General features: G+C 38.9%; 1 protein-coding gene across 1 annotated transcript in view; it reads left to right on the forward strand.

Moving 5' to 3' along the window:
• The first annotated feature begins 521 nt into the window (after positions 1–521).
• The window catches only part of ERCC3 (ERCC excision repair 3, TFIIH core complex helicase subunit), a 53,085-nt gene continuing 38,229 nt past the window's right edge, over positions 522–15,377 (forward strand). Inside the window, exons 1-7 of the mRNA XM_001366457.4 lie at positions 522–720; positions 3,205–3,410; positions 5,012–5,248; positions 11,888–11,937; positions 12,335–12,470; positions 12,577–12,741; positions 14,872–15,076. Coding sequence (XP_001366494.1) covers positions 693–720; positions 3,205–3,410; positions 5,012–5,248; positions 11,888–11,937; positions 12,335–12,470; positions 12,577–12,741; positions 14,872–15,076 — 1,027 coding nt within the window. The 5' untranslated portion in view covers positions 522–692. The remainder of the gene's footprint in view (positions 721–3,204; positions 3,411–5,011; positions 5,249–11,887; positions 11,938–12,334; positions 12,471–12,576; positions 12,742–14,871; positions 15,077–15,377) is intronic.

Raw genomic sequence — 15,377 nt, forward strand, 5'->3', positions numbered from 1 at the left:
CCATGTAGTTGACAGTTGAGGTCCAGTAGCAGTGAGACCAAGCCAGATCAAGAACTTGCAGTTTTTGCAGTGTAGGGGGCAGCCATCAGCCTTCGCCCTAGATCAGACTACCTTGGGAAGTCTGCAGGTCTCCAGCATGAGCTATGACTGAGAGCTTGGAATGGCACAATGCTCAAGAAACCAAGAAAACAGCAATGGGACCAGGCCTTCCCTCCAGAAATGTACAGAACTGAGGTCTAACAAATCCAAAGTCAAGAAGCAGGCCACCAGGGAGGGTCAATACCAGGGTCACTAACTGTGGGTGAAGGCAGTCAGTCAACAAACAACATTTACTGAATAAGCGTCTAAGATGCGCCACGCAGCTGAGAATCAAGAGAAGAGCCCGACAAAGGAACGAAAGAGATAGAGGAAGGTAGACAGGAGGAACTCCGAAGAGTCTGTACTTCCGTTGTCGTCACACTTCAAGTTCCGTCCACAACTAATTTCATTGTCCTCCTCGCGCCACCTCCGCCTCTAGGGAGGCGGGACTTCCTATTACGTAGCCGGAAGCTCTCTAAATCGTAAGCTGTTCATTCCAGATCAGGAACCGGGCTAAATAGAACGTTTATTCCGCCTCGGATAAATCAGCCCCGGCCATCTCCTGGTGTCGTCCTTGTCATCTACCCTGTAGCCGCTGTCGACCCCTTCCCAGCATGGGCAAAAAGGACAAATCTGACCGTGGTGAGACTGGAAGCTGGGGAGGGGGCGCCGTGAACGCATCCTGGGACACCTCCCACTCCCTAGGTCCCTCGGGAGCCCCCGGCCCTCCAGAGGAAGACGGTCCCCGAACTACTCCTCCGGGACCCTCCCTCCCCCTCTGTCTGGTCTCCGAGTTGTGTGGGTCTCTGCCCTGCCTTTCTGTTTCACCCATCTTCTTGCTAACCTCATCTGGCCTCATGGATTTAATCCTCATCGCTATGCTGATGACTCCCAAATCCTTACAGAGTCCGTCCCAATGCTTTCATAATTTAAAGACTGCACTGAGACTTTTGGGACACCTTGTACATACAGCTCAGACTCGACCCCGAGCTTCAGACCTGCAGAGGCCAATTCAAATTTTTGAACTGAATGGCCCTTAAGCATCTTAAAACTATTATGCCCAAAGTAAAAGGCATCTTTTACTCCAGACTCAAATATCTCTTAAAGGTACCACCATTCTTTCAGTCACTTTGGTTCCCACCCCTGGTGTTATGCCCCACACTTTACGCTGATTCACCTCACACATCCAGTTAGTTGCCACCTCTTCATTTTGCCTTCACATAAATCTTTTGCGTTTTTTGTACCCTTCCCCCTCACAGTCACCACCCTAGTTCAAGTTCTCATCACTGGCTTCTAGTTGCTCTCTCCTTGCATCCCATTTCTCCCATTCCCAGACTATCCTTCACACAGCTGTCAAAGTGATTTTTCCTAACGCAGGGATATGGCCAAGTCGCTCCCCTTTTGGAGTAATGGCATAAACTCCCTTAACTTCTTATTACTTCTGAGAGCATATAGAAACTCTTGTGTTAGGCCTTTAAAATCCTTCACAATATGCTTTTCTAGCCTTATTAAACTTGCTCAATGATTCAACCAATCTGACCTACTTCTTATTCTCTATTCAGTACATTCCATCTTATTTCTCTCTTCCTTTTCACTAGCTAATCATCATGCCTGTACTCCACCTTCACTTGCCTCTCAGAATGTCTAGTGTTCTTCAAGAAGCTCAAGTACTATGATAAGCCTTTTCTTATTTTTCCAGATACTAGTGCATCCTCCCACCCCAATTAGCATTTGTCTGTTTTGTATATTCTTGTAAATATTTGTTTCTTCTCATAGATCTATGTATCCCCAGAGTACAGCCTAGTTCCTGCAACATAATAGTCAATAAATGAATGTTTATTAGACAGAGGGGAGCAGAGATCAGCTCTTGACCTGGAACAGAGAATGTTTTTCCAGAAATCAGTTAACTGGTCCATAGTCATTTGCTGATTTCTTACTTTGTGATAGGTACTTTCTTTACAAGTTGCTCCAAACACATATATTTAACAAACATTTATTTAATGTTCCTCTATGTCTGAGACACTGTGCTAGTTACTAGGAATGCAAAAAAATGATACATTAAAGGAGTTTACAATCTTCATGGGGCAGGAGCAATAAACACAAATAGCTGTGACTTTCAGGAAAGTTGAGTGTACAAAGAAGAGATCATCAAAAAGAGCTCCAAGAATTTTTTTTTTAATTCACATGTTTTCCTTATTACTTCATTCTGGAATTATAGGTGCATCCTATTGGCACAGGGTCATTGGGCAGTCATTAGTAGATTCAGTGTTGAAGCTTTATCTGTATATTTCTGTACTCTAGATATCTGTCAGTTTTGCAAAGTCCTGGAATATGCTTTATTCATGGCTGAATGCCACTTCCAAATGATTACTTGGAAGTAGTATTCTTGATAATGGTATCATTTGAATTGCAAATTGGGATTTCTTCTGGAAAACATAGCTACATTAATCAAAAATGCCTCCTTATATCTCCTCTGATATTGTCATTATTCAAGTATAGGCCCTCATCAAGTCATGCTTAGACTACTGCAATAGTCTGCTAGTGGGTCTCTCTCCACTCCAGTCTTTTCTCCATTCAGCCACTAAAGTGAATTTCCTAAAGTACATATCTGACCCGTCTCCTCCTTATTCAGTAAACTCCAGTAACTCCCCCTCACCTCTAGGATCAAATACAAAAGTCGTGTTTGGTATTCAAAGATTTTATAACCTAGTGCCCTTTCTGCATTTCTAGGCTTTTAAAATCTTACTCCTCATCACAAATTCTTTGATCTACTGACACTGGTATCTTTACTGTTCCTCAAACAAGACACTCCATCTCTTTGCACTAAGCATTTTCTCTGGCTGTTCCCCATTTCTGTAACGTTCTCTCACTTCATCTATACCTACTGGCTTCTCTGGCTTCTTTCAAGTCCCAACTAAAACCCCATGTTCTACAGAAAGCATTTCCCATCCTCTTTTAATTCTAGTGCCTTTTCTTTGTCTGCTTACAGTCTTCCCCATTAAATTGCCAGCTCCTGGGACATGAACTCTTTTTCTATTTCTAGTACTAATGGTGCCTGGTACAGAGTAAACACTTAATAAATGTTTATTAACTGACTGACAAAAGCTACTATGACTGTATTTACAGATAAAAAAAAGTCCAAGAAAAGACACTATGAAGAAGAAGATGATGATGAAGATGATGCCCCTGGGAATGAATCTCAGGAAGCAGTTCCATCAGCAGCTGGGAAGCAAGTGGATGAATCTGGAACCAAATTGGATGAATATGGGGCTAAAGATTACAGACTTCAGATGCCACTAAAAGATGACCATGCCTCCCGCCCACTCTGGGTGGTAAGGGTTCCAAATCATTAAGTATAGACTATCTGCTATATGCCTAACATTCTGGCAAATACAAAGGAAGTATATGATAGACTGTGCCCACAAGCTATAATCTGGTTCTGGAGATAGTATTTACATACAAAATCATTAGAACAGTCTAAGATAGAATGCAATTATATGTTCAATTGTCTGTGTTAACTTTATATCATATGGTGAGTCAAAAAAGAGAGAAATAATGTAGATGGTAGTATTTCAAAGAAATCTTCAAGATATGGGGGAATCTTTAACCTGAAATGTTGGTAGAGCTGAGTAAGTGGTAAGGGCATGCTATAGCTAAAAATGATAGCCAACTTATCAGTAGCTTTGGATACAAAAGAGGTTCCTTAGTATGGGATCCTTATAATGTAAGAGAGAGGCATTCTCTCTCTGTCCCGTGTTTCAGTATTGTTTTTAGGAGTAACCTTTATATTGGATGGAAGATGTCTCAATGTTGAAAGGGGTAGAAATGTGAGAGGTTTTTATAAAAGATTGGACTGGATTATTTAAGAATAGGGTCGCTAGGAATGTAATTAATTCCAAAGAGATTTATTTTAACAATTTATTATAAAATATAGAAAGTGAAAGTAAGAAAAATCAGAGAGCGGATAGGGTAAGATATCTAGCTTACTAAGTATTTTGTTCTGGCCCTGGCTCATCCCAGGCAGGGCTAGTTAGTCCTTAGCTGGAGGGGCCTCAGCCTTGAGCCAAGGACCTGGGGATTGAGGGAGCCTTTCTCAAGAGGGTAGGTCTCTCCTGAGGCTTGTCCCTTCCAGAAAATCCAGGAAAGGAGTCAGCCTTGTTCACTCACCACATGTCAGTTCAAAGGGAAGCAGTCTGAGATCTCAAGCCCAAGCTCCTCCAAAGTCAAGTTGAAGACCAAAGAGAGAAGAGAGATCTCACAGGAAGTTTCTTGGCATTTTTAAAGACTATTTCTTTTTGTCACTTCCTGTGACTTCCTTCATTTGATGTGTACCAATTTACAGCTAAAGCTTTTGCTTAGGACTGCCCAGGGGGCAGTCAGTCAATTCTGATTTGTCACCCATCACACAGGTGGGTCACAGACCTCCCCTGCTCATTGTGAGTGGGGTGTATATGCTTTTGGTGATTAAATAAAAAAAATGGGCAGGGAGAGTTAATTTAATCTTCACAATCAGGGGAGAGTTAATTTAATCTTCACAATGGGTAACTTAAAACATACAGTTTAAATGGATCCAAATTATCTGTTCTGATGGTGATTTGAGTACTATTGTATAGAAGGCACTCTTTTTATTGAAAAATTGTATTTAATTAATTTAGAATATTTTTCCAAGGGTACATGATTCCTGTTCTTTCCCTCCCCTCCTCCCTGCTTCCCCCACCCCCACCCCTTAGCCAACAAGCAATTCCACTGGGTTTTACATGTGTCATTAATCAAGACCTATTTCCATATTATTATTTGCACTAGGGTGATCTTTTAGAGTCTACATCCCCAGTCTTATCCCCATCAACCCATATGATCAAGTAGTTGTTTTTCTAGAAGGCACTCTTAACTCTTCTCCCTGTGTTATAGCCATATTTGTCTTGGTGTTTCATAGGCTCCCGATGGCCATGTTTTTCTAGAAGCCTTCTCTCCTGTTTACAAGTATGCCCAAGACTTCCTGGTGGCTATTGCTGAACCTGTATGCAGACCAAGCCATGTTCATGAATACAAATTGACTGCTTATTCCCTGTATGCTGCTGTTAGTGTTGGATTACAGACAAGTGACATTACTGAATACCTCAAAAAGCTCAGCAAGACCGGTGTTCCAGATGGAATCATGCAATTTATTAAGGCAAGTGACTATACCTTAACTAGTACCAGAGGCTTCTGCAGATGCCATTAATAACATTTTAGAGTTGCTAAATATTTTATAATTAATCTAAAAGTTGCTTGGGTTCAAATCCTTCCTCTCTCAATTAATAATTTAGTAACTTGAACTATCTGTCTTATCACTTACTATCTCTGGACCTCGGTTTCCTCACCTGTAAAATAAGTAGGTTCAACTAGATGGTTTAGAAAGTACCTTTCAACTCTGAATATATGATCCTCTAATCCTACTTACTAATTTTAAGCTGTCCCTACAACCATGTACTATGTAGTTTGTTCTTAAAATTAAATGATTGGATGCAGCTAGGTGGCTCAGTGGATTGAGAGCCAGGCCTAGAGACAGGAAGTCCTGGATTTATATCTGGCCTTAGAGACTTCCTAGTACTGTGTGACCCCAGGTAAGTCATGTAACTCCAATTGCTTGTCCTTAACACTTCTGCCTGAGAACCAAAACACAGTATTGATTCTAAGAGGAAAATGGATTGTAAGAAAATTAAATTATTTATACATTTTTTAAAAAAATATCACAGTCATTTCTGGTTATCTGCAAACCTGCCCCAACCTTGCCCTGAAATTTAACCTGTCCTTTAAAAAAAAAAAACAGAATCAATTTACACAGTAAATATGTCTGGCAGAGTATATAACTGTACTGCCTTTGTAGTCCCTTGCTTCTCCATGAAAAAGAGAGAGATAATTGTTTCATTATTTGTTCTCCTGAATGATTATCTGATCCTTGGTTTTTTGGCACATGTAGGAGAAATGATCATGGAACTGCTTTCACATGAAGTGATTGAGTGGGTATATTTACTGGTTTTTTGTGTGTAGAAGGCACTCAGATGTAAGCAGAAGCCCTAAATTGCTGAGGAAGACTCAGGTGACAGTAACAAGCTTGTTTTCCCTTTGGCATGTGTGCTCTTGGTTTTTGACCTTCTGATATATTCCTTTATGGTAATCTGAATGTAATCTCTTCTAATTCTAAATTTTAGCTTTCTTTTTCAAAATAGCCTTTTTAGCCTTTCTCCCTTTCTTTCCCCAAATGTCATAATTACTATTTCTCAAACTGCTCTTGGCTTGTGGCATATTTAGATTTGACATAGTCAAAAACTACTTCTTTGTGTAATGTGATTCTAGGATACTTCATTATTAGGATTTACTGTAATTAAATCAGTGAACTGATTATTTTGAGAAACCAAGATTAGATGTTACATGAGGTAAAGGTCAGACTGCATAGAATCCTATGACCTTTTCCTGGACTATTGTTAATAAATAGTCTCTTACCTGGTTCCCTTGCCTCCGATGTGTCTTTAACTCCTCCAATCCACTCTCTATTTCACTGCTGCCATATTATTGTTACTAATACAATTTGATGGATTCTCCCATTGCTCAAAAATCGATTGCTTACCAAATAAAGTTTAGACTCTTTATTTTGGCATTGAAAGTCCTGGAGGTTTATCTACTGTGCTACCTAACTGCCTCACATGATTCTTCTTCTATGGACACCTCGTTCCCCCATCACCACTTGAGTGTTTTCCCACCTTTGTGAATTTGTTCACATCATATTGTACATTTGCACAGGATGTGGTTCACTAACCTCCAACTGTCTCCTACCATGCATCAAGGCTCAATTAATAGCCATCTTTTCACTGAGACCTTCCCTCATCATCTTGGTCAGAATTTCTCCCTTCTCAGGACTCTTCCAGTACTTTAGCTATTCTCCTTAAGGAGGCAATCTGTTATGTCGTAGAATTGACATAAGAAGCCTAGACAGCAGATTAAGAGGGATAGAGAAAAGTAGGGGCAGACCTAAAAGATATTTTGAAGGAAAGACAGAGCTTGGTTAATTAGATATACAGTATATTTTAACTGGGATTGGTATTGTGTGGTCTAGTAGGACACCACAGAACTTATGCTACATGAATGTGTCAGTTGACCTTATTATAATCTTATGTCACTTTTAGAGGATAGGGTCCTGGGATAGGGAAGTTTTGGACACAAAGAAAGTTTTGGTTCTAAGGTATAGAGGTATTGACCAAGATTAGTGCACTAGACACCCTTGAAGTTGGGGGTGAGAGGTGGAGGCCTGAAAGGGACATAGGGTTATTGGACCAATTCCCTAGATTTGCCCTGAGCCAAATTATGAATTTTTAATCATCAAATGATGCTTTAGCATTTAATAAACATTTGTTCCTGGTCATAGATGCATTTGTCTTATTACTAAATATCTTGTCTCTTAACCTACCCATGCAACTAAATACCTGAGAGACAAGTCAAGTGAGTATCTAAACCAAAACTAAAAATCTAAATCCCAGCATTCTGTTGTCTGGGACCCAGGATTGCCTACTTGAGCTACTTTCTAGTTATGGGAACCCCACATTTCAAGAGTGTTCTTGAAAGTGACATGGATCAAGTTGTACTCTCTTGTGATTACTTGTATACAGTAGTGCCAGCACAACTGGGTAAACTGCTTGTGAAGTCCCAGAAAAGGCCAGTTTCAGCCCCCAGCTGCCACTGTCTATAGAAAACAGATGCACACATTTCCCCAGAGAACAGACTTATAGGAGAGTAAGTGGCTACTATTTGCATACATCCTAAGGAAGTATCTCTATTCTCTTATCTCTTGTGTTCCAAACCATTCAACGCCACGTATGCCATGGCAGAATAGCATACCAGTATGATTACCAGTAGTACTCTGCACACAAGTTAAATAACCTGTGTCTATTCCTTATTCTTATATTAAATTGGCTAAAGGTTCCTCTTGGGCTGTTGTGTGCTGGTGTCCAATTTTTTCATAATTGCATAAATCTTTATGCAGTTACAGCTATGAGACTGTTGACATAGATGTTCTACCAATTTCTTCTTGTGCCTTCCTTCCCTAATTAAGCTGGTATTGTTCAATAATACTAGCAAAGGACCTATTGTGTGTAGTCCTGAGTATTTTTTAAATTACATGCAAGTGAGGCAGTGGTTAGAGAACCAACCCTGGAGGTGAGAGGTTCTGGGTTCAACTTTGGCCTTAGACACTTCTAGCTGTGTGACCCTGGGCAAGTCACATAACCCCATTTGCCTAGCCCTTACCACTCTTCTGTTTCAGAACCAATACTTAGCATTGATTCTAAGATAGAAGGTAAGAATTTTTTGTTTTGCTTACATGCAAGGCTTTTTCACATTCTAAATTGTTTTTCTAAAATTTACCTGCCCATAAGAGAGTCAGAAACGCAATATCCATGGAAACTTATTCTCTTTCATGGAGTCTAGCCTGCCTTGACCCCCTTTGAACTATATTATTTTTCTTTGAAATATAATAATGTTTTAGAATTAATGTGCTTTAGCTTTGAGATTCTGCTATCTGAATAACTCATTGGTTTTACATATCAATTAGGATGTTGCATAGGAACTTTCCCCCAAGAAGCTCTTGGAATCAAGAAATATTTTCTCTCTAAAAATTTGAACCTTGAACTCTTGAACTTGTAGCTGACAAGTAAATCTCAAGGTTGAGAAAGTCTTCTCCTAGTATCTTTCTTTTCAAGCTGTACATCAGCACATCTCTTCATCGACCACCTACATCTATAGGAACTATGGCCCATTTTTTTAGTATCACTGTTCTCTTGGTGACATATGGTTATGAGACATGGGAGTGTCAGAGTCTCCAAAGAATTGAATGTTATTTTATCCATTATTATCCAGTAGAAAAATGCTAGTTGGGGAAATGCATTACAAATAAGTAGTTACAATCTTGTTGTATCATTCAGAGTTAAGGCCACCCTCAAAGAAATGTATGAGTTTAAAAGAATATGGGTTGGTCATGTGGTAAGAATAACAGATAACTGATATATTTCAGGGGTTACTTTAGACGGTCAAAAAAAATTGAGGCAAGTACTCTGGTTAGAGGTGAATGATGATAGGTGGACTGATGTGCAAAAATGAGGCATACATTTTTGGACTTGACTAGCCAGAGAGTTTGTTTTGCTTGACTATGCATATTTGTTACAAGGGTTTTGTTTTTCCTTCCCTCTTTCCCCCACCCAATGGAGAGGTAGAAGGGAGAAAAAATATTTCATTATGCCAAAAGAAAATGTAATTTTTTTAAAAAAAGGAAGTAAGGATAGCCCTTAGTACATTGGTAACTTCATGTATCAAATTAATTGAAGGACTTAAGACAGGAGTTAAACAGGGCATGTATGAGTGAATTGTAATTTCATCTTTGGAGGGAACAACCACATTAACAAAATTGCACAGATCAGTGGGATTATTGGAGTATGTATAGAGTGGCACCTGTTGAAAAAAAAATTGAAAATAAGATGAATACTTCTTTTGTGGACAATCACTGAATAAGTTGGATTTTATGAATGTGTCAACTGAATAAGCTGGCCCTCAGATAAAGAGGAGCCCTAATCAAGTCAGAAGAAGCAAAGAGATTATTTATTAAAAGGGAAAATTACTGACATATCAATACCAAAGCAGCCAAAGTACTGAGTATGATGGGACTCACAGCTTTAGGAGGATAGTTACAGTTTAAACTTAGGCACCATAAGGGAAGTGATCTGAAGGTAAAAAATGAGCAGTCCCTTTCAGGGACGGGTAGCAGAACACAGAAGCAGAATATTTCAGGGCTGACTGACCACAAGACTGTTTTAATCCAGCTTAGATTGCTTGAGGTAGAGTTTGTGATGGACAGCTCATCAAGATCAGCCAGTAAGTACCATGAAGGAGTCTGAGAGTGAGCAAGACTTTTAGCAAAGTTGTCTGGGCAATGAACAAGACTTCTGGCTCATTACAGGTTTCTGATAGGGTTATTCTGCATCCATGCATCTGTATAGTAAAATAGCTTGTGGAAAGCAGACATATTGGTTTCAGGAGGATTTTAATGTTTCCCCCTTTTGGTTGAGGTGCTCATAGAGCCCACCACTGGCCAAGGATGCTGATTTGTTGAAATATAATTTTGTTAATCACATTGACAGAATAGCAATCTGAGATGGCCTAGCAACATTTAAAGAGAAGGTAGCAAAAGAGAAGGAAAAACAGAATTGCAACAGGTAATGAAATGCAATTCCCTTTCAGTAGTGAAACCACACATGAGAAATATTCCCTATCCATAGTCAAGTCTTTTTTTTGTTTTGTTGTGTCTTTGGGTTTTGGTGGGGTCAAAGGATATGAACAAAGACTTACACACTATTGGTGGTTGGCCTTCTTACTTGAAGAGAACCAAAATGACGTCACTATCTCAGGGTCAGTATACAGTTTGTCTTACTTGGGCTGATCACACCAATACAAGTTTATAAGACTTACCACAGTTTGGGCACAAATAGCCCATTTGAACATTTAGGGTAGAGGGATCTCTAAATTTGCCCATCTCACATTTCTTTTGAGCTTCTGCAATTCTGCTTTGCTCCTATACAATAGCACCTTTGATGGGGCACACTGTGCTGAACAGTCCTGTTTCCTATGTCTCACAGTCAATACTAAAATTGTTCAGAGACCTTTAGTGTCCTGATTTTGCCATTAGCAAACTATTAGCAACCATATGAAAGAATATTCTATGTAACTGATAAGAGAATGCATATCAAAGCAGCTCTGAGGTGAAATTTCATACCTTGAAAAATGGCAAAGATGATAGAAGATAAGAATAGTTGGTTAGAGGGACTGTGAAAAGAGAGGTATAATAAGTGCATTGTTGGTGGAGCTCTGAATCAGTATTAGAAAAGAATTGGAAATTATGCAAATAAAATGACCATACTATCTAAGCCCCCCTCACCACAAGAGAAAGTACTTTGGAACTGTGCAAATAAAGTGACTAAAATGTCCATACTTTTGTCCCAAGATTCTGTTATAAGGCTATTGATGATAAGAAAGTCTTTATATATATATCAGCATTTTTTGTGATAGAAAAGAATTGGAAGTAAAGGAGCTGCCCATCATTTGGGGAATTATTAAATAAATTATGGTATAACATTATGGAATATCACTAGAAATGACAAATAGGATGAATACAGATAAATATAAAAATAGCTAATGAAAGCAGCTAAACAGAACCCAGAAAATTATATACACAGTGACTACAACAGTGTAAATGGAATAATCACACACATAAACACATAAAATCAAATGTGAATTTTCAAAATTACAAAAAAAAGGCATGACTCAAAAGAAGAAATATGAGAAAACACTTCTACTGCTTTGCAAAGGAGGGTTTACAAGTGTTGGACATTGCACATATTTTTAGATTTTTTTAGTATATTGATCAATTGTGCTGATATTTTCCCCTTTTTTGCCTTATAAAAAATACTATTTGTTATGAGATAGCTTACTTGGAGCAGAAGGGGAAAACTTAAGTGATGTAAAAAGGATCAATAAAATTGTACTTTTTAAAAAGAAGCCTTTTTTGGTTTTGGCTACTTTTTATTAACAGTCTGTTAAAAGAGAGGGTTCAATTTAAGGCAGTCTCATTTATTGGGAAATGATTGAGGTGTAACAAATAAAAGGTTCCAGTAAAACTTTATTAGAAAATTAATGAATTTGCAGGATTAATGTACCCCCAGGCCTGGATAAGTTAATGTTTTCCTGAAATCCGTTCCTAATTTGTCTTTGGTTTTGTTGTTAATTTCAGTTGTGTACTGTCAGCTATGGAAAAGTCAAGCTAGTGCTGAAACACAACAGGTAAGAAGTCACAGGCCCAAGGCGGGAGAGGGAATTGAAAGGTACTGACCGGTGCCCAAGGTTTCAGTTCTTACTTTCCCCTCCGGTTGGTCAAAGGGAGTAATAGGGAATCTTCTCACGTTCTTAGCAAGCAGGGCTCCCATTCCTCAGTTTCCTGAGGTGTCATTTATTTTGCCATCATTCCTAGAGTTGGTTAGCTGAATAATTTTTGTGGTAATAAACTAGAATCAAAGTGGGGACCCATTGTTTGGGAATAATCAGATTTTTCAGCTGAAAGCAGGGGAGTATGAGGGTTCAGTGATCAAAACGTTTTTGTAGCAGAGTTCAAAATGGAAAGGTCCTCAGAGATCAGCTAAATCAGTATCCACCTCTCTTTTTATGCCTTCCTTCCTTGTAGGTACTTTGTGGAAAGCTCTCACCCAGATGTCATTAAAGAACTTCTCCAGGACCAGGTGATCCGAGAATGCCGCCTGAGGAATGCTGAGGGGGAAGAAACTGAGCTCATCACTGAAACCTTCACAAGCAAATCTGCTGTATATTGGGTTTCTGGAAAACTTTTGGGAGTGGGGAAATTTTTTCATGAATCTAATTCTAGTTCTTCCCTATACTACAACTCCTAGTTCTGCCTTTCCCTTGCAGATTTCCAAAACCAGTGAAGGAGGCAGTGGACCCTCCACATCACAAGCAACAGATAATCAGAATAAATCAGATGTCCCTGCAGACTTATTTGAGTTTTATGAGCAAATGGATAAAGATGAAGAGGAAGAGGAAGAAACACAGACTGTATCTTTTGAAGTCAAACAGGTTAGCAAGCATACTTTCCATGTGGTTGATTCTGCAGACTGGTGAAAGCAAGAAATTTGGTTTCATCTTAAATCTTCCTTTCTCACTCCTTCCATCTTCTGGCTGTCCCCAAGTTACCTCTGGAAGCCCTCATATATTTATAGGATTTTTGTTTGTTTTAAATTCCAAAGTTTTTTCCTCCCTTTTGCTTCTCTCATACCCATAGAGAAGGCAATCAGTATATCAGTTATGCATGTCAAGTCATGCAAAACATATTTCTGTTTTAGCTATTTTGCACCCCACCCCAGAAAAAGTAAGAAACAAAGGAAATGAAGAAAAGTATGCTTCATTCTGTACTTAGAATTCATTGAATTCTCTCTCTGGATATGGATAGCATTTTTCATCATGGATCCTTTGAAATTTTATTGAATCATCATCTTGATTGGCCTCCCTTTCTAACAGTGGCTGCACTTTTATTCATACCCCCTCTCCTCCCTGCTTCTGATTGAGTTGGGGAAATTTTTCCTTTATCAGTTGTTATACTCATCTCCTTTGAGTGGCCTTAGATCTCAGGATCTAAGATCAGGAGACTTTGTAGTATCCTGGGACCTGATAAAGTCAAAGTCAATACATAAGAGAGCTAGGAGAGCTTTCCCTCTGTTATTTGGCCTCTGCCAGCATATCTTCCATGACATTGTTTGGCCTCTTTGTGAAACATAATTCTGTTTTATACTTTTCCTTGTTTTTGTTTTTTTAATAAACAAATCATTTAACAAAGTTCTCCCTGGTTGTATTTATCAAAGAATCTTGTATAGTCTTAGTATATCCACAGGAGACTCTTTGGTAGAAGTGATACTTCAAGGCTGCATTTTGCTCTATTTTTTCATAATTAACAAATAGTAGTTATATGGGATATTGCATTTCCTACCTTTTCCAATCATATGATTAAATATATGATCTGTAGAAAATCATTTACAAAAATTTACTTATTCCCTTCTCATATTTTCATCAGTGATATCCTCAATATTGATGTGGATCCTTCTCATAAACATGAGAAAGTTGGTCCAAAGAACAGCCCTATTCTTCTTATTCCAAGTCTATTATTTTATTTTTTTTTTTTAGTGACTAGAAGACCATGATTCAAAGCCCTTCAGCTTTCAAGAAAAGCTTTAGCTTTTCTTTTGAACTTTTACAGTTTAACTCTTTAATAATCTTTACTCTTGACCTCTGTCCAAGTTTACCTTGTTCTAATTGCAAAACAAAGTGGGAAATAACTGCCATGGGCAATCAGAAGTAGCCCATGGCAGTTATTTCCCACACTGTATTGAAGCACTTTATTTTCCTTCCCTAAGTGTACTGGTACTAACTATGCCAATTGGCCTACAACCTCAGCCTCCCTGGCCTTCACAGAGCTGTGCCACTCGCAAATGGTTTTGCCTACAGACCTAATAAACATTCTTGTAGTCTTCCTCCAATCCCTCTATACAAGGTAGAAAGCCATAAAGGAACTACAAACGAATATCCATACTTCATTTTCGTCTTTGTGTCCCAATCCTTAGCAGAGTTACTGGTGTATATATGTATAGGCAATTAATAAATGCTCATTGATTAATTATCTTCTAGATGTAGAGTCCTGTGTCCAACCTATTCTCTGGAGCATACCAAGTATGAAACATAGTTTCTGCCTTTAGACCAGCTAGATGGTGCAGTGGATAAAGTACTCATTTTCCTGGGTTCAGATGTTCAGATATTTACTAGCTGAGTGACCCTGGGCAAATTACTTAACACCGTTTGCCTCAATTTCCTCATCTGTAAAATGAGCTGGAGAAGGAAATGGCAAACCATTTCAGTATCTTTGTCAAGAAAACCTCAAATGGGGTTGAAACAAATGAACTGCCTTCAAAAAACTAATATAAAAAAACTTTGCATATTTATCATTCTTCTTCCAGCTGCATCTGTAAACACGTTTGGAATGACTGGCTCAACTGATTCTGTTTTGTGGCTTCTTATGGTACCAGAGCTCTATCAGTATTTGTTAAGTTCAGAAGTGGCAGAGACTGACTTAAAGAGCAATGTTCTGAACTTTAGTTTACCTAAACATTAATTCTATAAAACACAGTCAACAAAACTTCATCAATACTTCTCCTCCAGGAAATGATTGAGGAGCTCCAGAAGCGCTGCATCCATCTGGAGTACCCATTGCTGGCTGAATATGATTTCCGGAATGATTCTGTCAACCCTGACATCAACATAGACCTGAAACCCACAGCTGTCCTCAGACCCTATCAAGAAAAGAGCCTGAGGAAGATGTTTGGGAATGGACGTGCCAGGTCAGGGGTCATTGTTCTCCCCTGTGGTAAGTAACTTTAGATGTCATCAAGTCCAACTCAGTCATTTTACAGTTGGGAAACCTAAAGCCCAACAGCTTGTCAGTAAAGAAGATGACCCCCCCCCCCAACTCCTGCACCCTTATAAGTGTCCCTAAAACTCTTGTTTTTCAAGTAGTCTTTTCCTATAAAGCCATCTTTGATTGGTCTTGTGGCATGTTGTAACACTCTTCTGAGGTATTAGTCCTGAGATCTTAAGAGGTCAAGAATTGCTGCTAATTTTTAAATGGAATATACTTCCACCTCATAGGAATCCATCTATCTATTTCA

This window comes from Monodelphis domestica, chromosome 4 (assembly GCF_027887165.1).
Source record: "Monodelphis domestica isolate mMonDom1 chromosome 4, mMonDom1.pri, whole genome shotgun sequence".
In the NCBI taxonomy this organism is placed as follows: domain Eukaryota; kingdom Metazoa; phylum Chordata; class Mammalia; order Didelphimorphia; family Didelphidae; genus Monodelphis; species Monodelphis domestica.